The 25,277-nt window shown below is 34.8% G+C and overlaps 2 protein-coding genes across 3 annotated transcripts in view; both read right to left on the bottom strand.

Moving 5' to 3' along the window:
- The window catches only part of LOC123559395 (centrosomal protein of 164 kDa-like), a 67,246-nt gene extending 54,240 nt beyond the window's left edge, over nucleotides 1–13,006 (bottom strand). The window contains exons 1-9 of the mRNA XM_053516865.1: nucleotides 12,867–13,006; nucleotides 8,013–8,304; nucleotides 7,331–7,470; nucleotides 6,130–6,203; nucleotides 5,344–5,496; nucleotides 4,821–4,838; nucleotides 2,623–2,757; nucleotides 965–1,039; nucleotides 361–408 (exon numbers count right to left, since the gene is read on the bottom strand). Coding sequence (XP_053372840.1) covers nucleotides 361–408; nucleotides 965–1,039; nucleotides 2,623–2,757; nucleotides 4,821–4,838; nucleotides 5,344–5,496; nucleotides 6,130–6,203; nucleotides 7,331–7,470; nucleotides 8,013–8,191 — 822 coding nt within the window. The 5' untranslated portion in view covers nucleotides 8,192–8,304; nucleotides 12,867–13,006. The remainder of the gene's footprint in view (nucleotides 1–360; nucleotides 409–964; nucleotides 1,040–2,622; nucleotides 2,758–4,820; nucleotides 4,839–5,343; nucleotides 5,497–6,129; nucleotides 6,204–7,330; nucleotides 7,471–8,012; nucleotides 8,305–12,866) is intronic.
- Nucleotides 13,007–17,508: 4,502 nt separating this feature from the next.
- On the bottom strand, nucleotides 17,509–22,705 carry LOC123559396 (cholinesterase-like). 2 transcript variants are annotated; one of them, XM_045351167.2, is made up of 3 exons: nucleotides 22,545–22,705; nucleotides 20,064–21,610; nucleotides 17,509–19,716 (listed from the first exon to the last, which is right to left on the bottom strand). In XM_045351167.2, exons 2-3 carry the CDS (start codon nucleotides 21,602–21,604, stop codon nucleotides 19,416–19,418), a joined length of 1,842 nt encoding a protein of 613 aa, XP_045207102.2. In that variant the 5' UTR covers nucleotides 21,605–21,610; nucleotides 22,545–22,705; the 3' UTR covers nucleotides 17,509–19,415. The 2 variants fall into 2 exon arrangements, with proteins under 2 accessions (XP_045207102.2, XP_045207101.2); XM_045351166.2 differs by lacking the exon at nucleotides 22,545–22,705 and having other exon boundaries at nucleotides 20,064–21,741.
- Nucleotides 22,706–25,277: the final 2,572 nt, after the last annotated feature.

Genomic DNA, 25,277 nt, shown 5'->3' with positions numbered 1-25,277 from the left:
GCTGCCAGTGATTGATTTTTTTTCTTGCATGCCCTATTCTTCAATTTGTAGAAGATAGAAAGAAAAACAAAGATTTTTCTTTAAGGCGCTATTTTGTTATAGTAGCGTATCAATTTACGCATTCATTCATAAATTATAGCACATGAGTCATCTTACACCCCTGGGTGTAAGATGAGTTTTTTTAGCACCGGAAAAGCACGGGAAAATCCTGTACGGCATGCGAGAAAGGTGGTCGCTAAGACAGGTTCAACTATGTTAACTACACATCTATAGTAAAAATATTTTCTTTTAAATGAATATTTAGAAAAAGAATTGCTTTACATACAAACAAAGAATTACTAAAGTAAATATTTCACTTACGATATCTTTACCATAGTCCTCACTATCATCACTATCATGTTCATAGTCCTGCAATATAAAATGTGATCTAAAGCCCAAGGTATCACTGTATTAGCATGACTGTATAAAGTAATGAATAGACTTTAAGCAAACATTACATTTGATGGGACATTTAGTAAGTAATACAGTAACGATCTAGCATTACAACAAGATCACCGCCTGCGGGTGCCATCGCTTGTCTGCAAGTGCTGGACAATATGTAAGGAAAGAGTTATAGTTCAGATTTTCTAAGAACAAAAAGGGCCATAATTCTGACAAAATGCATATCAGAGTTATGGTTCTTGGCCTACATAGTCACCTAATGATGATAAACAAGTGTGCAAAGTTTTAATACCAGGAAATTGTTTAATTTCGCAGGCACAAAATTTTGTGGGTTGGGCCAAAACAGTGAGGATACAGTCATGGATTTCAAAGGAATCCATAAAAATTACTTCCCAATAAATATTTATGATTTTACAGTATATCAAAGACATGATTACAGATGACTGACTTTGATCTGTTACAAACCGTATCATGATTTCATTACTTTTCTATTATCTTTACTTTATATAAGTGATGTGTATACCTCATAACCCAGGGCAGCAACATCCTGTGCTTCACCATCCACACTCTGTCTTCTACTGTGAGGTCGCTCTTCATGCTACAGAATAACATGATTTTTATAACACTTTTTTTTACAAGCTTTAACAACAAGAAAACTTCTCACATATATGTTTACATTATATCTAAGAAATTGCTGTCACATGTTAAAGCCTTTACTAATGACATACAATCTGTACTTAACCTACCACTCAAACTAGATGCCCAAAGGCAACATGTCCAGCCCACCCTTTCACCCCTTACTGTGACCTTGACCTCTGAGAAAGGAACCGGGGGATTGCACATGACACTCCGTCTCATTAAGTTAAACATTCATGCCAAATATAAACAAGATTCTTCAATGCATGTTAAAGTTATGGGCCGAACAAGATCTGACATGATCTTTGACCTCCAACTGTGATCTTGACCTTTGAGACAGGAACTCTGTCTCACTGAGGTTAACATTCATGCCAAATATAAACAATGTTGCTCCATGCATGTCAAAGTTATGGTCCGGACAAACAAATCCGGACGGACGCACACACGCACATACATCAAACAGCTATTCGGATAACTATGTCTTCGCTTCTGCAAGCGGGCTCGACAAAAATATCACAGGTATAATACTCTTTTCCGTAGTTAGGTCACTGTGACCCTGACCTTTCAAACAATGAGTTCATATTCTAACCTCAGGCAGTTTGACAGCCTCAGACTTAAGCATAGCTCTTGTTTATTGATTTGACAAAAAAAGTCATCCCTAAAGTCAATGTGACCATGACCTTTGTCACAATGATCACAAAACATTTACTGATCTCAGCAATCATTCTATGGAATTTGGAATCTTTTTGTTCTAAGTTTCTGTATTTATTGACATGAAACCATTTTCAACTCCACTGGTCAATGTGACCTTGACCTGTCACATAATGACTCGGTTATCTACTGACCACAGTCAATCGTTCTATTAAGTCTGACACCTAATGCCTAAGTGATTTCCAATTACTGACAGGGCTCAAAGTGTTTTCATGTAAATGGAAAGTGTTTACAGTCTCAAAGTCACTGTGACTTTAACCACTGACCTACTGTCCTCAAAAACGATCTTCTGACTATAAGCATTCACCCTATGACAAGGTTGGCCAGTATTTCACATTGGCAGGAAAGTTTTAGCGACAGGAAATGACTTGATATCTCCCTTCCTAGAAATACTCTTTACCGTGGAAAAAGTGGGAAATACTCCAAAAAGACGTATTAAGTATCATTTCTTTGATTTATAGTTGGAAGGAAAGGATAAATCAATGACAACATACACATGTATGCACAAAACAATAAAATTATAAATACATTGTTCAAACAATGTATTTGTCAGTCAGTTGCCGAGCATTTCCCAGTTATTCCACATAACTCTCATCATTTTCTGCCATTAAGGGAAATAGAAGTATTTCAAGCTTTAATGCCAACCATGTCCTATTATATATGGCCACTGTAAGCTGCAGAATTCTCTAGTCATTTATTGGAAACCAAACCAAAATGTTCTACCTACGGCCAGGCAGAAAGACTGACTGACATAAGCAAAACAACAAACACCCTCTATTTCACTTTTTCTAAGCAGGGATGGGATAAAAATAATCAGAGTTGTATGACATTTACCTCATCTTCATATTCTGTGGAGTAGACTGGTAGAGACATACTGCTGGTGAGGTGTGAGGACAAATTGACGCTGCCACCCACACCCTGTCCTGACTTGTTCAAAGAACCAGTTGTTGTATTCAGACTTGATCGCATCTGAAACACAATATACACAAATGTATATACTTTATTCATGCATGTTTACTTTTTTGACATGGTCTTGTTTCAATATGGATCCTATTCACTGTTTAGAGATATCAATGAGAACACTGTGCACAGAACTTAAAACAACTAGAGCTATCACAGAAAGTGATTATCATTCACGGCCTATCGTGTAGTCAAAGGAAATAAGATGTTTTGCTTTTGCGCAATGGTGCATAACTCTGCTATGTCTCAAATGACCTTAACAAATAGATCTACACTTTATCATAATTTCAATGAAATCCCTTTCAACATCCGGAAGTAGTTTGCACCACAATATTTTTGCATCAGACTAACAGACAAGACCCCATGACCGATACCCACTTAAAACTTCTCTTGAAGGGACTGGAGTGGAGGGAAGGGTAAGAAAACATTACCTTTAGATTAAACTTCTTTACCAATATGTACAACTAAGGTTTTGCAGACATTTCAAGATCCAATATTTTCATAACGATTTTTTTTTTACAAATATGTAAATAGTTTGGGTAGCAATCCAAGAGTTTCCGGAAAAGAAAGTCTGATGTTCAAAAATTCACATTTTTAGTGTTTTGTGTAAAAGACTAAAGTTCAGGCATAAATTATACACAATAACAATATATCATGTGTCTATTCTAGAATTACCTGAAAGTTAAATATGCAAATATATGGCTTATCTGGAATTCTGTGCTTCGCTTCGTAATAAAATTCCTCAAAAATAAACATTACAATGTTTTCCTACTTCATTCGTTAAAGTAACTCTCCACAAATTAACATTTCAAAGCCTTCATACTTCATTCCTTCAACTATTTCCCCCACAAATCAACATTTATGAACATTAGTTTCCTTATCATGCAAAAACTATACATGTATAAATATATATATGAGCCATGCCATGAGAAAACCAACATAGTGGCTTTGCGACCAGCATGGATCCAGACCAGCCTGCGCATCCGTGCAGTCTGGTCAGGATCCATGCTGTTCGCTAACTGTTTCTCCAATTCCAATAGGCTTTAAAAGCGATTAGCATGGATCCTGACCAGACTGCGCAGATGCGCAGGCTGGTCTGGATCCATGCTGGTCGCAAAGCCACTATGTACTATATACATGGTGCAGTGCTGCTATAGTCACATGCATTTTATTCTGTGCATTTTGACTGGAAGTACTATTAATATCCTCTGCAAAATACTATTACCCCCAGTGAAATACTATTACCCCAGCTATGATCTATCTATAACTTATTCTTGTCAGTCAAGCCATGCAATTCTATAAACCATACAAGTAAGCTTGCTATAATGTCTTAAATCTGTAACAATTTTCGCACATTAAAAGTGTAACAAATTTAAATGTTCTTAATAAACTGTACAGGTATTTTCATAAATATTTCATCTCACAATAATTGGTATAATAATTATGATATGGTATTTAAATCAAGCATACAATTTAATGGGCATTCAAAGGAATTTCGGGAAATAGATGTCATAGCTGACATCAAATAGGTAATAATTTTGTAAACATTGAAAGTCCTTGAAGATTTGTCGCTGAAAATGATATTTCATTTTTCTTGTCAAACATCTGCAATATGATTCACTGATTTCTTTGTTTAAGCTGTCCAATATTTCACTATGCTCAAACAAAGCAAGTTTACAATAGAGGATCCATAATCACAATTTGCAATGGCTGTTCCATTACAAATTCTTTATATGTGATTTTGGCTTTCTTGGCTTCTACAAAAAGCTATGATGTGTATGTATGAGTTACACTACAGTCCACAAAAAACCAAAACTGTTTGTTTGCTTTGTCGAGTTTAACTGCACTATGTCATCTATAAGTCATAAGTTGACATATCGTAACCTTTTTGACCTGCTTAAATATCCATATATACAGTAAAGTAATCATAGCCATCATACAAACATGCTGTGCACAAAATTAATGTAAAAACTACTACTGATGGTTAGTTAATTCAGTACTGAATATAAAATATTTGTATGCATTCAGTTTTGCTAGGGGTATAATTGGTATATAGCAGGCTAGAAACTTACAGACTGTGGTGACGATACCTAGCAACAGTTACAACATATAAATCTATTTAAAACTTCATCGAAGTCATTAAATAAGACTTGCCACTTTTAAAATTCTAGATATCTAATTTATACGGAATAAATTTAAATTCCATTACAACACTGAAAAAAAAAAAACAACATGTTCCTGTTGCTTTGAGAAGGTAATGTAATACTGTGAAATCATCATTATTCGTGGGGGACTAATTTTCATGGATTTCATGGTTGAGACAATCCATAAAATTAAATCCCAATGTACAAGTAAAATTCCAATTCATTATACATGCAAAATTTGGAATCCAAAATTTTCATATCCCCATGAAAATAGCCATTTTGACCAAAACTGCAAAATTTCATGCCCATGAAATTACATGATTTTACAGTACATGAAATATTTCAAATTTTAGAACAACAGAAGGAGTGTGTTTTCAAGTGCTGCCTTTTTGAGAAACACAGAGAACTTTATTGTAATACTTTACTTATCTGTTATAGTAAATATACTTACTGGACCGCTGACACCCACTGAGCCCCTCAAGGGTGCAAGCTGTCCCCCAGATAAGCCCATCTGACCCCCTGACATCTTGTTTTGATCCATGCCAGACTGTTTATGCATAGCTGGTGTTCCCAGGCTCTGTTCAGCTTTCAAAGGTCCAAGTTGCTGAAATTAAATCCATTCCAAATAGTCATCAGATGTTACAATTGTTAACTTAATGATCTATTTCTTTATATGAGCCACGTCATGAGAAAACAAACACTGTGGCTTTGCAACCAGCATGAATCCAGACCAGCCTGCTCATCCGCGCAGTCTGGTCAGGATCCATGCTGTTCACTTTCAAAGCCTATTGCAATTAGAGATACTGTTAGTGAACAGCATGGATCCTGACCAGACTGCGCGGATGCGCAGGCTGGTCTGGATCCATGCTGGTCACAAAGCCACTATGTTGGTTTTCTCATGGCAAGGCTCATATGTATACATTTGGCATAAAACACAAAACATGTCCAAGCTCTGTAGCAATTATAAACTTTTTTCTTTATTTAATAGATTTTCAAAAGTTGTTTGGTAACATCAAAGGTCTATTAACCTACATGATGGCCACAGAAATCCAACAGTAAACTTCACTTTATTTTCCCCGATTGATAAGTATTTTTGCTGTGTACAGCTCACATACATGTAGCTACAGTTGTATATCTATAATCTCCTTTTCTTATCTGCAGTATAGCAGTGTACTCTTTTTTTTAGGGCCAGCTGGCACATTTTTACTTAAAGTCAGTCACATTACAGCTGAAATACCTTTTCTGGTGTGAGTTTGTCTTTTTTCTTTTTGGCATCATCTTTCCCAGGCTTGCCTTTTCTTTTAGCCATACCTGTAAAATTTGTTCTGCAAAATTTATAACCTTAAAATGCGTACATTCTATTATTTTTGGAATCAACAGAATAAAGTAAACAGGGCAGTCTGAAAGACAGTTATAGCATCCCCCACCACTGTTATGGATAGTGAAAGGGTTGATGGTATTGGGTGGAACCATTAAACATTTGAGTTGTGACCTTGACCTTAAGCTGGCTGGGGTGAATTTTTAATTCTGCACATTGTCTTGATAAGGGGAATATTACAGTCAAGTCATATTAAAATCCTTCAAGGGGTTTAGGAGATACAGAGCAGACATAAAATGGAAGGCTCAAACCTTTGACCTTGAGTTGTGACCTTGACCTTGAGCCAACATGGCTGACTCATGAGTTCTGCACATCGTCTTTGATGAGGTGATCAATTGACCCAAGTTTCATGAAATTCCTTCAAGGGGTTTAGGAGATACAGAGCCTGAGGGGACACAAAGTGGAAGGCTAAAACATCTGACCCAGAGCTGTGACCTTGACCTTGGGCCGACATGGCTGACTCATAAGTTCTGCACATCACCTTGATGAGGTGATCATTTGACACAAGTTTCATGAAAATCCTTCAAGAGGTTTAGGAGATACAGAGCAGACACAAAATTGAAGGCTCAAACCTTTGACCAGAGTTGTGACCTTGACCTTGAGACGACATGGCTGACTCACGAGTTCTGAACATCGTCTTGATGAGGTAATCATTTGACCCAAGTTTCACAATTATCCTTCAAGGGGTTTAGGAGATACAGAGCGGACACCAAAATGTTACAGACAGACGGATGATGGAAGGACAGATGGAGACCATTCCTATAACCCCCCACCACTTGTGGCGGGGGATTAATGAACAAAATGAGAGTGATGTTTATATCCGGTAAGCTTTTTAACTGGCAGGAAGCAACAAAATAGATAAAATTTTATCAAAATCATTGTAAAGACCAGAAACAAAAAGAAAACTCATTTGCAGTGTATACAGAATTGAAATATCTTTCATTCATTAACACCATATCTTATGATTATGTCACATACAAACACACTGCATCTGCTACTAACTTGGCAAAAGATTTTTTAATCCTACACTGAAACAAACAAATCATTTTTATCAACATACCGATACCTTGTTTCTGTGAAAGACTGACTTTTTTTCTTTCTTCGGTAACCATCTTTTTGTAGAATTCATCACAAGGGTGATCCCATATACTCTCCCCAGATGCAAAGTTAAAATAATAGATGTCGCCATTAGGATCTTGGCTAAATGAAATAAAGAGACTTGTAAATTTGTGACTTGTGAATCTCATCAAACTGTATATAACAGCAAGCAATGGTTAGCAAATAACCATGTTTAGTGCAAAAAATATTTCTAGGTGCTTTATTTCATTTATGATTTTCTGTCATTCATTAGTAAACTGTAAGACAGATGTTTTCCCAACCCTCAGGACAGCGTGGAAAAAACCTTTTTCTTGCCTGATGTCAATATAACTTCAACATTTTCAAAGATATTGTAAACTATAAATTGCTCATACACTATGACATTATAATATGACATTAAATTATGACGTCAGTGAGCGCATATGTAGCTTATTTTCCCTGGGGAAAAGATAAACTGATGCCCTTCCTGGACAACCTTGTCTTTCCCCACTCGGTAGGCAAGAATAAAAAAAAAAACTCAGTGCAATCTTCAGTTAAGTGCACCATATAAATTTACAAAGGGAAACAGTTAACCTCTTTTTGCACTGTCTCAGGTGGTGAAAATTATATTCAAGAGCATTTGAGTGCTTTTCAAATAAACTTACCAAGGTTTCCAGTTTTCAGGAAGAGGTGCATTTATGCCTTCCCTAGCAATCCAAAGCAGGTTTGGTTCTAGGTCTGGATCTATACCAATACACTGAGCATATTCACAGATCTCATCCTCGGGAGGCACGTAATTTTCATCATAATCCTCCTCGAGGATGAGCTGGTCATTGATCATCATCTTTAGGGCTGTCTATGGCCCCTTGAGGGCTGTTGGTGGCAAACAGACCTTCTAGATTTTACTTCCTTTCTGGACTAGAGTCACTGGTCAAGACCGTACTGGCATTGTTGTTGCTGTAACGAAATGGTTCAAATTTGTTTCAAAGCAAACAATTGGTGGGGTGTTTTGACTTGATACCAAATAATAATCATTATATGTCCTAACTAATGAGAATTTCTGAAAACCTCCGTTTTGTAGGAAAAACACTTTTAAACTCCATGTATGTCAGCGTGTTTTCCGCTTACACTGTTAAATTTCTACCGTCCCATACAAATAGTCTTTCTGACAGGCTATTCATACGGCTCTCCCATACGAATAGTGAAATAGCCAGCAAGTGGCTATTTGAACGGCAGTTTTGTATTAGATTGTACTGAAGTCATTCAACTGATATATTTTCAACCACTTTGTTTACTTTTCAGTCGCACATACAGAGAAGACAAAAGAACAGGAAGTGATTTTGAATATAGGAAAATGCTAGATTTATATCTATAACCAATATTGTTGTCATAGTATGATAGATATTATATAGTGTTATTTCTAAAGCGACGCAGCGGGGCACCCTGCCCTGCCCTTTTAGACTGCTGCCACGCTGCCCCTAAAATGTGCCCTCTTGCCTTTGTTCTACTACTAAGTCCTGCCCCTTTACCTGTCATATATCTTTGAAATGAAATCCTGTCGAGTTGGACATGCCTCAAGATTTTGGCCCAGTAGATTATGTCATGGCGCATGCACACAGGTAACAGATGGAAGGGCCCTCCAGTTTTTCATAGCTATATGAATAATTTAATAACTTGCTAACAGAAAATGAATGGCTTGACCAAAAATATAAAGTAATGTAAAACCCCTTTAATTTAGCACAATAAGGGTTATTTATATTGATAAGTAAATTAGTAATTTAGCTTTAACTCTTACATTTCAGCTTGACACCAATCTTAGTTCATAGGGAGGGGTCTTTTGATTCAGAATTCAGGGATCAGCCTACAAGGCGATTTGAGCGATATCGTCGCTTTAAAGTCGGCCAATTCACCTAATTATCACCTCCGGGCGAAATCCAAATCGCCGAGTTTTTCAGCGAGTTATTATCTGTTTACTTAAAGTTGCAAAACTTGATGCATATTCTAGATTAAATTATCGATAAATCCATAGTCAACCCCGCCTACTCGCCTGTCAAACTTCAGCCAATCGTAGCGTTAATATCTAACAGTGTCAATCAATAATATTGTAAGCCGCCGCCATTTTGAAAATTTTCAATCGGCGTGTAAAAAGCCGATAAACTTAACGAGAGCATGATTTTATGCAACAATTGTATATTATTCTTTCATTTTATTAAAGATTACTTCAAAAATTATTTCAATTACCATAATTACGGTCAATTTCTGTAAATGAACGGCTCGGCCGGGTACTGTGGATAAAAATGATTTCGCAGACGTCAGAACTGCCGTACAAAATATTGTAAAAAGATAGCCATTAACTACGAGTTTGGTATTATTTTCGAAAAAAATAATAAATAAATAAATTAAATGTATAAATCTGAACAAGTTGGTGCAAAAATCGGGCATTATAAAAGTACGAGAATCGAAACATTAATGAAAATTTTCACGCCGTTTTGATCGTGCCCCTGTTAAATTTACGAATTTCGGACATGTAAATTTCGGATAAAAATTTAAAGGCAACTTTTTCATAGCTAAGTTTATACTTTATTTAGAAATTCATGAAAATGATAATGCAAGAATCAATTTCCTTAAATAATTACTGTTTATAAGTTACAGCTAGACCCACAGAAAGTGGATATATATAGGCAAGAAACTGAATGCTATGCCGATGCTTCTCCTTAAATTTCTCAACTTCTCCCTAAATTCTGTGGAGGGAGAAGTCACTTCTCCCTAAAATTTTGACCTAGGCTGATCCCTGGAATTCCGTATCTTAACTTTTGAAAAACATTTTACATTTTCTAAAATTATCTCATCTGTTATACCCCATCCACGAGAGTCCTGCATGAAAAAAGCAAACAAAAAAAAACATGTAATATACAAATTTCAGTAGTTAAATAAAAAATTTTCAGATCTGCCATGTAGTGTACCCCCAAATTTTGAAGTGTACCCCTATTTTGCAAAAGCCGGGGGTACATGTACCCTCAACTTTAAAAATGAGTGGGCATGCTGCTGCTGTACCTGTGGGCTATTTCACTATTTGGGAAAGCCATACGAATATCCAGTTCCTGTTTTTAAGTATGCCTCTTTCTCGTAATTCCGAGCCTTCTCATTGATCCGAGCCTTTGGAAAATTTGCACTTGCAGCTATTTCCTGTTTCTAAATTTTATGTATGTTGTAGCAAATCATATGAGAGATAAACAAAAATAAAAAGAAAATAGAATTACTTGCATTAAAATAGAAATTTACACAACAGAAAATTTTGGCACAAAATTTGCTTATCTAAAATCATTGGGGTAATAAATAACCTTCTAACAGAAAACAGAAAGCACTTATTTTAAAACTTTTTTGTCCGCTAACACAATAATATATCTGTTCTTAATTGTAACAAAGAACTTTTTCAAAAAAGCCTTAATTTTTCAGAGCTAGTACTAATGATTGCAAGTCTCGGTTTTAACGAGAAAGAATCTGGCTGTTTAGCGGGTTAGGGTCATCATGTGAAAGCCTAGATTATTCATTTACAACAGACCTGGGGTCAATTACTTTAAAATGTAATTAATTAAATTACAATTACATTGAGAAATGTCCAATTAAATTACAATTACCATTACATGAAATTTAGCAATGTAATTAATTAAATTACAATTACATTGGAAATTGTAATTAATTACATTCAATTACAATACCAAATGTGGTGCTTCTTACACGAACACTGTAGCAAAGTTCTTTACTTTGTACTACACAAACATGATAATCCACATGTAAACTGATTTCAGTTATTTCAAAATTGAATTTAAGCTCAAAGTAAAATCTGTGTTTGCGGGAGAACATTACTCTGTCTTTAATATTATTGCAAAAGGAGCTACAAGTCAGGCCTAATTAATAGTTAATACATCGTATAGCAGAATTTGGTTAGAGAAGATGCATGTAAAGTCGGGTATTTCTCTGAGGTCTGAATTTCTCTGAAGTTTATAGGATCATGGTTCTGCAATATGTTTAAAATTTAACCAGTCTAGTTCAGTATTTAATCATTTACATTTTAAACATATATTTTAAGTTTTTATCCTTGACACTACAAGTTATCCAAAGGACCACGTCGAAAATAAGTTGTAAAACATTCATGAGTCATCCTAGAATAACTATGTCACTAAAACTGTAGAATACTCATAATGTCTACAATAATAATTAAATTTTTTATCGTGTTAGAACTGTGAAATGCTATGTTGTTTATATCATTTAATACAACAAATTTTATCACAGATAAAAATGATAAAACTAAATGCTAAGCATTTCAATTTTTGCTCCGATGAAAATCTAAATGATAATTATGCAAATAACAATTTCAAATCCTAATCTGATCATTTTCTCCAAAAACATAGTGACAAACATCATCAAAGATTACCAGTTGGTTCTAATGAAACAAATATCAGAACAAAGGAGCTATGTCCAAGGGGTTAACAAAAGTTGATTCAGCATAAAACATAACACATATGCTTATAGCCTATACAAAATTAATGTTCAATGATAAACATATTTAATAGAAATATAAGAAATATAATTGGGAGAGAATTGTAGCAGGTTACGCTAACGATTCTTGAAAATGCAAAAATCAAATAAGTGAGATAAGTTTTACAAAAGTAATATCGGAATATATACTATTTGTTCAACAAACCAGATTAGCATGTGCCATGTAACTGAAAAGTAATTAAAATGTAATTGTCAATTACACCCTAGAACTGTTCTGTAATTAATTGAATTACAATTACATGTAATTGATAAATGACCCAATTACAAATTACATTCAATTACTTGGGAAATGTAATTTAATTGCAATTAATTACAATTACATTTTTAATTACCCCAGGTCTGATTTACAAAAATCCTTAGAATTTTTCTTCATGGGGATTTTACAAGTTTAGATGTTGGAGTATCAAACTATAGCAAAAACTCTTTTGAAACTTAAATCTTCTACTGACCAGCACTGAAAAACGGGCTTATGAGCTCGGAATAACGAGAAAAGGGCATATAAACCTCACTCGCTTGATCATTGTTATGTGTATGTAAAACTATAAATTGCGTTGATTTCCACAACAGTTTTGATCCTAACTACTTGAGATATAGAGGCAGATATACGGTAAATGTCAGTCTGTGAATCGGTCTGCCTTGCAGTCGAAAAATAATTTGAGACTAGATCTACTGGACTAGCCACTACAGTACCAAAAAATAAAAGGTGCATGTGCTGGAGTTTACCTGTAATAAATTCTACTGATATGTAAATATGCATCTCCAAAATTTCACTAAATAGACACATACACCAATCGGTGCATAGGCATATACATCGTACTGAACCTGATCAATTCTAAATATTTGTTTTGTCCGGACTTGTTCCACAAGTTTAATCTGTAATTTTCTATTGATAGCAGTAAAAACGTTTAATTTCAGTAAACAGGTATAAAAATACAGACATTTCTAACCAAAAGGCATACCTAAATATGTGCTTCTATACAAACTGGCTTAGCAAACTGGAAACAAAATGCTCAGAAACGTAACTGTCAACAAAGGGTCGCCATTTTGAAAATTCCACAAAACTAGCCCAAAGCATTTAAACCAAGTTAAAGATTTTAAACTGAACCAAAGGACTGCTAATAATAATAATAATAATATGTTTATCTAAAATGATAGCACATTGGGAAATTAACAAACAATTATATGCATCATATTTCAAATGATGACTCATCATACAATTTACGACAGACACTCGTACTCGTTTTCAAAAAAAAAACAACAAAAAAACCATAAATGTGCAAAAAAGTCATTCTAAAAGATGATATTAAAGATGAACAATCTCTTGAATATGTAAGACTATTTACATTGCACGAATACTTATATATGATTCCTAACGTTTATACTATAAATGTACTTCTAAAGACAGCTTGTGTCAGGTCTTGTACGTAATAAGATATCTTGACGTGACTTTAATCTCTAATTGTACATTTTACTGTTTAAAAAAGTCATAAATTCCGACTTATAACCCGGTGCCATATACTGAAAACAAGAACTGCCGTGCGTTAAAATAATTACACCTATCAAGGAAAGGTTTTCTAAAGCTAAGCTGACGGATATCTCAAAGTTGAGGTTTCTCTATCTTCTAAAATGATTTTAGCTTTTTTTTCTTTGTAATTCGCAACCCTTATTTACATATTTTTGTTGCCTATACACCAAATACATGTATAAAGCGACATGTTTCAACAATATAACAGTATTTTCACATCAAAGTTCAAATCGAGAATATTAATTATTCTTTTTCAAAGAGAATTTTTGGTGTGTTAAGTTTTCTACAAAGGTTATCAATTTGTAAATGCAAGTTTAAAGTATTATCTATGTATATGCCAAGAACTTTTTAATCAGTCACGTTTTGAAGAATGGTTCCATTTATTGTAAGGCGAAACTTTCTTGGTTTTTAATACTTTGGCCTAGTTAAAATTCAATCAACATGCATTTAGATTTATTAGGATTTAGAGCCATATATATTGGTTTTACACCACTTTCAGTGCTACTTAAATGTTATTGAAGTTTCATTTGAGTATTTATTAAGTTGTCCCCAGATACATGGACTATACCTCACGAGGACGAGACCTGGAATATGCACAATATATAGAACCGCTGACCTAGAACCATATGCCAAAGAAGACATGTATGGGCCTCCTCCAGAAAACTCGGTAAGTTTATATTATGAACCATCTTAAATATGTCCAAAACAAGCGGTTTACTGTTTTTATATGTCAATGTATACGATGCAATCAACCAATTTTTGAATTCAGGTGAAGATCTTTTTTTTTTTTTTTTTGGCTTGAATATGTTTCTTAACAGTATTTAGCTTTTGGAAACAATTTCAGTTTTAATGGAAAAAACAGCATTTTTTAAAATATCGTTATGCTTGTGCTGTTTTAACTAGATATTGTTTTAAACTTTAATCAAATTTCATTCTTAATAGTATTGTGTGAGTGCAACAGTTTTTAAAAGTTTCTGTGACCGTTTTAAACAGATAATATACTTTACGTTTTTCGTGAATAAATTAGGAGGGTATTCAATGGAAATCAAACTTAAAATAAAGCATTAGAAATATTTCAATTGCCTTAAACATTGTCATTTGCTAAGGATTAATTGCTGTTATATAGAGCGTGACAAGAATCACAAACAAATTTACAATTCTCTATTTTAGCCAAAATCTCAATTAAATGGTGACATCTATCGGAGGACTAGTGAAAGGCTTTGGATAGCAATCAGTGGATTGTGGATCTGTTCAAAGCCCTTGTCTTAATAATAACGACATGCTACTTTGTAAGCTGGAATTCTACGGCCTCTCTGATCACTCTGCTTATCTCATGTCTTCACATTTGTCGAACAGAAAGCCTGTCGTCATGGTTGATGCATTGTAATTACTTGAGCTCAAATAATCTAGGGTATCCAATATGTTATTTTTTAAGCACCACAGCCTTGCCATTCAAGTATCTATGGCTGTCTTTGGAGTGTTCTGTGCTGCCGAGAAATCTACCCTTACCTTTAATCTTTTGCAAAATACAATCCTAAATGTTTGGTTTTCTTTTAACTGCATAAAGATTAATCGCTTTTGCTGTAAATATTCAGGGTATTTTTGTTATAGATAACACAAGTTGCATATGATCTAATGTTGTCAAACTACTAGGTGTATACATTGATTTTAACTAAACTTAGAATTGTCGCAAACAAAGTATCTGTGTAACAGGTCAACGGCTATTCTTTTTGAAAGGAATAGGAAGAAACCTGTGTAAACTAAATAGATTAACCATTTTCATTACTTCATATTGTCAAATGTCCACTTTAGGAAAGGGTATTCATTCAACAGCCTTTCGTATATGAATTTAATACAAGCACATGGCAAGACATTTGTTAGCATCTTTGTATTTACGAAAAAACCAGGGCAATGTGTAGAAATCTAGATCTAAATATATTTAGAATCTTAAATAATGTAGCACGGACAGTTTTAAATTATCTTTTCTGCTAAAGTGAAAATTATTATAATTTTAGATACTTAAATAAACCAATATTTTCCAGATACAACACATAAAGACAACAATGTCTGATAAGAACAGTTTCAGGTATGCTGCTCCGGTCGTGTGAAAATTACTGCCAGATGAATTTAGGCAAACAGCAAATTGTACTAGTTTAAGAAAGTGATTTCATTCTTTAATGGCAAGGACTGCAAATGTGTTGCATGTAACTCTCCATAGTGAGTTCTGCAGGTCCGTCATTCCATATTCAAAAGGTTATGTTTGTCATATGGGCTGTTTCAAGTGCCTTGAAGTCAATCTTTTCAGTTTTATGTGTCTTATATTCTACTCTAGCTATGTGATATGATTTTTACCTACCTTTTATGTGTCTTATATTCAACTCTAGCCATGTGATATGATTTTTACCTACCTTTTATGTGTCTTATACTAGTATTCTACTCTTTGTAATATGATTTTACCTACCTTTTATATGTCTTATGTGCTGTTTTATGTGCAATGGTTTGTACTTAGATAATTTGTTCTTAGTCCCATAATCTCAAGTACTGATTTTTTTGTGTATTTTACATTAAAGCTGCTTTTATTATACCGTATATATGCGCAATGCTGCTATTTATCGGTTAAAAGCTCTCTTATGTCTTATTGTTTGATCTGTAGCCGACTTTAATAAAGATTATTTGCTGGCTTGTTTGCTTACCTGCCTCCCTCCCTCCTTACCTTTGAAAAATGTAAACGGATGAGTAAAATTTACCTTTTATTTTATATTTTCATTGATACCTTTTATTTTATATTTTCATTGATAGAACTTATTTAAAAAATCGGAGAATGTAGTGACATTTGAGAACACTTTTACTACAGACCAGACTGACTGTATTAAATTTCGTTATTTTATAAATTGTGGTGACAAGAACTTTTCTCCTGATTGAAACATTTGTATATTTTTGACATCTGTATGTATTCCAACTACGTACATTTCGATAAGAACATTATCGTGAAAGCAAATGGCCTAAATGTGTATTATTCATACACAGACGCCATCAATGATGCGATGGCGCCAACACTTTTAAAAAGTACTGGCATATTTCTTTTAAGGGAGATTTCATTAAGTCTAATGTTTGTCTGTGTAAGTATCATCACATGTAGACCTTTTACATGCGAGATAATGTTCATATAATGTGTCTAAGCATTGAAATATAGTTGGAATGCAAAGAAATATCAAAATGAACAAACGTGCGAATCAGGTGAAAAGCTCTTGACATCACAATTTACTCAATATTTTAGCAAAATTACAGTTGATTTGCAGTAAAGGTGTTCTTACATGGTACTACATTCTCCGATTATTGAAACATGGTCAATCAATGAAATTATAAGACAGAATGTAAATATTTACAATTTGAAACCGGCGATAGTTGCACCACGGAAATGTCGACAGCTCGTTTCCTTATCACCACTTCTTGGTGGTTGAGCTAGGGTTTAGTAGCCACAAGTATCTCACATTTCACAGTACTCGAGTTCCACGAACCTACCGATTTCCCCTATTTGTATCAGTGTTAAACTATGCTAAATATGGACTCGAAACCAAATAATTTTGTCCAGGGACTCAGCTAGGCTGTTGTCTGTAACTGACCTGGTTGGTAAAAACGGTCTACACGAATGCCAAATTTTGTTTCATATCTTTGAAAGGCATCTATTTATAGAATATCTGCCGTGTTCCTAACGAACCCGGTTCGAACCCGAGTGGGCACTGTTGCTTTTTTGGGAAATACTTTTACCATGTCTATTCCCTAAAGATTCATACATTTTGCACCATTGGAATGTTGCTCATTTTTATTTAAAATGCATAAAAAGTGAAAGCGGTGTTGGGAAGGGTATATTGCGTGGCATATGTTACTGGTAATGGGCATCATTATTTTTCCAGTAATGGAATGTAATAGAGCGATTTTCCCATTACATGTAATGATAATGCAATGTATTATTATTTTTAAACAAATGAGGTTATTGGTCAATTAGTTCGACTCCTTTTGTGCTCGAGGGGGGGGGGGGGGGGGGGGGGGGAGGGGGGCTAATTAAGACGTCCACATATAGACTTCTTTTTATTACTATATATTTAGGAAATACATGCTTTTATTGTCTTTAAAACAAATGTTTCAATAAACAAATTTACCCTCTGATCACAATGTAGGTGTTGTCCATTGTGTGACCAAAATTTTAATACAAGTACAATACCTATTGCTATGGACTGTGGTATATAACCTGTGAATTTGGTATAGCAAAACAAGCATGTCTGAAGAATTAAAAGTCACATTTAAGCATTTTAATCCAAAATCCTATACAAAATGTACCCTTATACTGTGCTGCCTGGGGCAGCTCAACACAGTATATTGTAAATGTCATGTTTTTTTTTGTGGTTTTTTTTTGTTGTTGTTTTTTTTTTTGTTAACAAAGCTCAGGATAATTGTACTAGTAACTCAAGAATAGTCTGTTATTATGTTATTCGTTATATGTTCACTGTATAGATTAGTATATCATAGTATATCATGCGCATTTAGTTTGGAGTATAGTCAAGATGGAAACACTGAAAACCCATTTTGAGATTCCTTAATTATTATACATCTGGAAACTTTACAATCTGACTAAAGTACATATCCTATAACGCTACGCATAGGATCTGAGAACGACCTATTCATTGCCTCGTTCTGACGACCCTTTCGCTAACCAATCAGAGCCTAACTTACAACATCTTGCAAATCTACCTGTAGCCTTGACTTTTGATATTTACAATTCTTATATCATAATATATCAGATAGCCGGTTAGCTCAGTCGGTAGGCCACTTGCTTTGTAAGCGAGGGGTCCCGGGTTCGAGCCCTGGAATGATTGCACATTTTTCTTACTCTCTGACATTCGAACAAGTCGTCTGATTGGATAAAATAAAAATAGCAATACTGGAAATCCAAAATATACAGAAGACGAATGTGAATGGGTCGTTTTCAGATCTTCGTTTAGAAGATCAAGTACTTAAGTCAGATTGGAAACTTTAAGGCCAAGTGACTTTTATAAGTGACAATTTTAGGGTAACTTTCAACTTCAGTAATAGTTATTTACTGTGTGCACCCATAACATGTGACAACTTTCAGAATAAGTATCGATAAGTATTCTATAAACGTTCTTTAAAATGTTTAAACAGAATGGTAATGGTAATGTATTACCAGGGTATATTAATGGTAATGGTAATGTATTATCTTCAAAATTGATGTAATTGTAATGGCAATGGTAATGAGGTAAATCTCAATGTAATGGTAATGCACTACGTTACCAAGTAATTGACCCCATCCCTGGTTGTAGATAAAACATACATGGCATTTACAGAATTACAAACTTACTTAAAGAAACATTAAAAAAATCGCAAAATCATATCATAATAAAAAGCTGTGCAGATATATCGTAGCAAAATGAATGAATATAGACAGTCCCATATCGAAATTTCCAAATCTAACGTCCGAAATGGAAAAGCTTCAGTTGCTTTTGCAGTATTTTTTTATGTTTGTTTGAATTTATTGTTTTTGGTTACCTCCCTTCATGGTTCTAACTGTAAACGTTCGTGTAAGTATTAAAACTAGCTCTTTACTGATCATCTATCTATCATCTAGCATCTATTTGGACAGCTGTTTCATTTGTTTTCAACATAAAATTTAAAGCCTTCTGGAACTTTAACAGCTACTTAATATAGTACTTTCAGGACGGATTACGTTTGATAGACAAAAACATTTTTTCACTTGGGGTTTGCTGCAGATCATCTGGATTTCAAACGATTCTTCATGTAAAAGTGGGGTAACTATTATAACATATTTTCTCAATATATTGTCTGACTTTCTACCTATTTCAACAGAAACTGCATTATTATATAGCAACCATGTGACGTTTTACTCTAAAGCACTCATGTTGTATACATTGTGTCCAGTTTGTAGTGCAAAACATCGTGTTTTTTTTTAAATAATGCATGTTGCACTTATCATCAAAATAGAAAAATAAAGTGTTGTCCATGCTGCCGAAAGTGATGCAAATGCTCCTGAGCCTGTCAAACATGTGTCCGCTTCCCCTGTTTTCTTTGCTGCTTCAGCTACTTGTAACATATCTGGAAATATCTCTGTCCAGTAGTTAAATTCATCCCGGAAATGACTTCCACTTGAGACTTTGTTCCCGTCAGCTCTAAACTTAAGGTACGTTTTGTTTGTTACGTCGTACTGCGGCCACTGTGTAAGAGTTATGTCTTTGGCGTCATTTGGATTTCTGTAAATATATGCATAAATATAGTTATTATTTTATCATAAGCAAAATCGTGTATTATTTCATAAAAAAACATTGGTGAAAATTAAACATGTGTTCTTTTATCATGCGTTGTAAAGTGTCAACGTCTTTTGTGTCTCTGAATAAGCTGTGCGCTTTCAAAGCAAAATACTTTTTGATGTTAACCTTATGAATGTAAAAGCAAAATACATTTTTGGTACGAATATGAATATCTGCCTAAACGTATAATAAATGAAGGAATTGTTAAGTTTCAAATACAAACAAGACAATCTCAAAGCGCGTTTTTGATGATGGTGGATACAGTTTGTAAAGGCTTCTACAACGCTTACCCAGTTTTTGCAAACAGTGTCCAATATTTCATCATAGCCATTGAAAGGTTCATTTCTTCTGCTGGCATGAGTTTGGCGGGGTCTTCGGAATATATTCCATAGGTAAACATATACAACCCAGGAAACCCAAACACAAATGGAATCTCCTCCATATGATCAGCGCCTTTGACCCAGTCAGGAGAAAGGGAAAAACTTGGCTTATGGTCAAAGTAATACATGTAAGTATGCCCACGTGCCTTATCGTTCAAATGTGCATTAAGAGCTTGTATTGCAGGTATTGTGTAATAAAAGTCTCTTAGAATATTTAACAACATTGTTCCACGAGAATGTCCACTTTGCGGAACAGCCCAGTCAGTGTATTGATGCATTAATGATTTCATGACAAAACTGTCACTGGTTTTGTTTATATTTGTAAGAAATCTTTTCATGTAAGTTTTCAGTCTTTCTGCCGATACTCCGTCTGAAAAATGTGTAATGTTTTCTCCCAACACTTTTGCAAGGAGGCTTAATTCTAAAAGTCCTTCATCACTGTTTAATCCAATAATAACATCGACATCACCGAAATTACCTACGGCCACGGCGGAGGCAAGAGACTCGTTCTTAAAAATACTTTCGGGTTCGTAATCAATAAACTCACCATCTTTAACTGGCGAAAAATTATCCTCAAAACGTAACAAGTCTTTAAAATCACGAAAATCCATAGCTCTGAGACATGCAGTGGTCTCTTCAAATGTTCCCTTTTTACAACCACTCCTTTTAGTGAGATCTTCAAATGATAAGTCAGGATATTTACTGTAGGCATAGTCCGCACCAACTGACCCGCTCTGTGCAATAATACGGTGAACGAGACCTTTATTTCCTTTGTACAAAGCTTGGTACATTACTGCAACAGCTCCTGCGGATTCACCGAACAATGTAACCTTTCCAGGGTCACCACCAAATGCTGCAATATTGTCATGAACCCATTGTATCGCCATATGTTGATCCCAGAGACCGTAGTTACCCTTCAAACCGTATTTCTTGTTTGCCAAGAATCCGAATACGTTCACACGATAATTTATAGTTACATACACAATATCATGCAAAACTGGTAAAGCGGCCGAAATATATGAATTTTGAAATCCAAACTGAAAACCGCCACCGTAGATAAATATCATAACGGCTTTCGGATGTTGTTGTGACGCTCCACTAGGCACAAAAATATTGAGATTTAAACAATCTTCACTCACTGGTATTTCATCAAGTCCGGAAGCCCAGTTTATGTTTTGAGGACATGCTAGCTTTGCCTCGGTTGCATTAAAGGTTGTCACAAATCTTCCCTTTTTCACAGGTTTTGCAAATCGTCTTGGTCCAACAGCTGGTTCTGCGAATGGAATACCGAGAAAACTGGATATATTGTATGGTTGACCATTAAACGATATCGTTGAAGAAATTCCTCTTATTTCACCCACTGGAGATGATATTAAAACATCATCACAGTGAATCTCAGTGCACGATAAAAGAAGTAAAAATAGCACGCTAATATCTTCAACTGCTCCCATATTTCACTGAAATAAAATATGTAACAAAGACAAGTCAACTATATCTAAATATATTTCACAATACTGTAAACACTTAATGAAATCACTTTGTAAACAGAAAAATGTTAAATATTGTTATATTGGATAGTATCACGTCTGCCATCTAGTGTTTTATACCATAAAATTGCAGACGTGAATGATTTCGACCTTGAAACAATTTTTAATTCAAGCATGAAGGTAAACGTACGTGTACATAAACTTGTGCGAATTTTATCACTACAATACAACTTTAAATGAAAAAAAAACTGCATTATTCGTAATAAGATTTCAACCTCTACCATCCCAATTCGCGTATCAAAACATGCAGCGGCATCCTAATTGTATATTGTAGGGTCATTTGTTGATTAACCCTTATCACGCTGGACACACACTTGCCTTTGCGACCAGTGTAGATCATGGTCAGCCTGCACATCCGTGCAGTCTGATCGAGATCTGCACTGTTCGCCATTCAGTCAGTATCTTTTTGGTAAACACCCCTTACATAATTTAACAGTTAATGGTACTGTCGAAATAGAACGATGGGCAAGTTCATTATAGAAATTAGCAGAGAAAGGGTTAAAGCCATGAAGATGATCAGTATATCTATTAAGTCCAATCCACGTTGAAAGATATGTTCCTTTAACAGCGTAGAGAATACACTACCATATTGTAATATTCGACCGATAGGCGAGAGAGTAGTTGAAATGATGATTCAATGATGATGATTATTCATATTTATCATGCAGAGCTGATATAGCGCTGAGCAAGTAGCTTGTACTGTACTTTGATGAGACTGCAACTGTTCACAGAACTGAGGCAATGACAATATATCTATACCATCACGCCGACTAAACGACTGATTTAATAAGAAGAATGTTTAGCAAATACGATGAATCGTAAAAATAGCATGTAAACTACTTACCTGTGGGAAAAAAATTATGTCCTAAATATCAGATTTGAATACATATATGTATTAATGTAAGATATATATGCAGGCTGCATTCCAGCATTACACACGTTGGCTGCTATTACACAGCTAGAATATAATATTCTAACGTTTTTCACTAGATAATGGCAGAGCAAACAGCGCGTTCGTTAGATCAATTATGATATGCAAACCAACAACATTGACAACACGAGAGCAGCTAAGGTTCTTGTACCTCTGTGTAGCAGTTAAGGGGCAGGTAATCCAGACTAGTGATCATTACAGATAAACACAGTAATTAGTTGCATTAATAGCCATACAATTGTTTTACAAAGCTATAAAATTGGTTTTATTAGCAGGGGACAGTTTCGTTTTGTTTTGTTTTTTGGCCCAGTTTTAAAATGAGTAAAGTGTGTAGATTGATTTTAAAAGCATTTATATTCAGTTGGTAGTTTGTAACGGTTATATCCGTCAGGATTCCCTTGCATGGGTGGGGGGTTTTTTTGTGCATAAATGCCAGGAATTTTTTAACAAAATGGCTGTTCATGAGTTTGTAATCGACTTCAACATGCAATAACATTTGACTTTTGTAAATTCGCACTGTGAATTTGTACGACTTGAGTTACAACATGAACTGTACTTGCATAGGCGACAACGTTCACGCTTTAATTCTAAGCTCAAAAGGAGTCTCAATAATGGGTCAGATTTAATGAATAATGAATATCAAAATGTTTCAATACATTGTAAAAAGTTGCAAGGATGAAATAAACGTCAAAATTCTAAAATCCTCTATTTTATGAATTTTTCTCGCACTACTATATAAACGCATTTTTTATTGTTACTTTTGATGTCCCTATAGTCCCACGTAAAAGGTCTGAAAATGTAACCTACCTAGCTAATAATATCCTTCAAGGAACTTGCAGAGAATCGTTATTGAATTTAAGCAATAAAACTGAAGACATCATAAATAATATTAAATCGCTCAGCCAGAACGACTTACTTTGCTTTGATGTTCAGCCCTTTTACATTTGTGCAATACGCTTTCCTTGCGGAACATGTGAATGTCTCCATGAAGTCTGCTGGCACAGGACTGGTTTGCTATCTGTCTTCTGGCCTGTTTCGTCGGGCCTTTAATGGTGTTTCTCTCGGTGATCTGTCTTTTGGAAAGACATTTTCATGGGTTAATGATTCTTTGGAGTTGCTTCTTTTATAAATTTACAAGAGCATTTGTGTCCTTTTGGGATCATACATCCCATTTAACATCTATGTAACAGAAATTCGCTTAAACTGGTGGTGCTAGGGGGCATGAAGGGTGTTGAACTTTACGTTTTGTATCATCAACAGGCTCAGCTAAGTCAAAATGAGTCTGCTATTATTTTGATTAGTTACATTCTCACAGATTTTAGACACATTTACTAGTACATGCTTTCTGCTACTAGTGAAACGTGGCCTTTCACATTGGATATTTATCCTTGTTTTAAGGCAAGGTAGACATACATTGAACTGGGCATCATGAAACCATGAGCCGTCTTGTTGATTTGGCTCCTACAAAAATCAGAGGTAAAAGAAATCGTACAAAAATCTCCGAACAAATCCTGTAAACTTGATTCCATGCCACCATTGCTTTTAAAAAGACCATTTTATGAAATCATACCGATGATTAAAAATATCATAACTGGACATGAAATATATACCAAAGGATGAATGTATGCGAGTTCAATACCTTTCCTTAAGAAACTTGGGCTTTAACGCAATATTCTCAAAAGGTACAGGTCTTTTGTAAGTTAAAAGAAAAATCTTGGACAAGTAATTGTATGCAAATCAAGAGCGGCTTCTAAATAAGAAAAAAAAACAACAACAACACAAAAAAAAACAAAAAAAAAACTACTAACTACTAGGGACTGCAACTCAGTTAACAGATTTTTTTTTTCTGAACTGAGTGCACAGATCAACATCTCCCTGTCTCTTTGACTCGTGCAGCTATTGATTTCTGCGGATAAGCACATACACGGATGTTGTCCGCTACTAAACAATATGTGTTGATAGTAAGCTATTGATGTCTGTGTTATTTAAAAAACAGTGTATTACAGTAAACGTACTATTGAAATACATTCATAAAACACTTTTTAATGCAAATATACATAAGTACGAAACAGGCCACATTCCAAAAGATTAAATGCGTTTAAGGTAAAATACTGTTCTACGCTTTCTTACGCAGAAATGTGTCATATAGTTTTAGCAGACTTTTTTTAAAAAAATGCAGCGTTACAGCCTTCCTAACTTAACTGGAAGAGAGTTCCACAGCTTGGGGTCAGTGAACGAAAAAGTCCAATCGTCTTACATAACGGTGTTTAATTTTTAGCACAGCCAATGACATCATGTCTTGTGATCTTAGGTTTCTCCCAGTCTAGCTTAGTAATCGAAGTTGACACGCTGGTCCTGCTAAACCCGCTTTTCTTTCTTTTACCACTCTTTTACGACAAGCGCGAACTGACCGGTTACAGTCAAGGTGAATATTTGATACAGTCATAGAAATAAAAGGTTGTATTTTTTTCACACGAAAACTGGGCTGAACAACTTATAAGACATGTATATTATTCTATAATACGATTGTCAATCTTCTTTAGGACGGCACGAAAGGGCTACGTAAACTTCTTGGTAGTTCAACGCCTTAAACACTCACCATTTTCAAAGAACTGTTACGCATCTTCGTTTTGATGCAGTTGCAAT

The sequence above is a fragment of the Mercenaria mercenaria genome, chromosome 10 (genome assembly GCF_021730395.1).
Source record: "Mercenaria mercenaria strain notata chromosome 10, MADL_Memer_1, whole genome shotgun sequence".
In the NCBI taxonomy this organism is placed as follows: domain Eukaryota; kingdom Metazoa; phylum Mollusca; class Bivalvia; order Venerida; family Veneridae; genus Mercenaria; species Mercenaria mercenaria.
The sequence above is the reverse complement of the archived record's forward strand: the minus strand, read 5'-3'. Positions and strand labels throughout refer to the sequence as shown.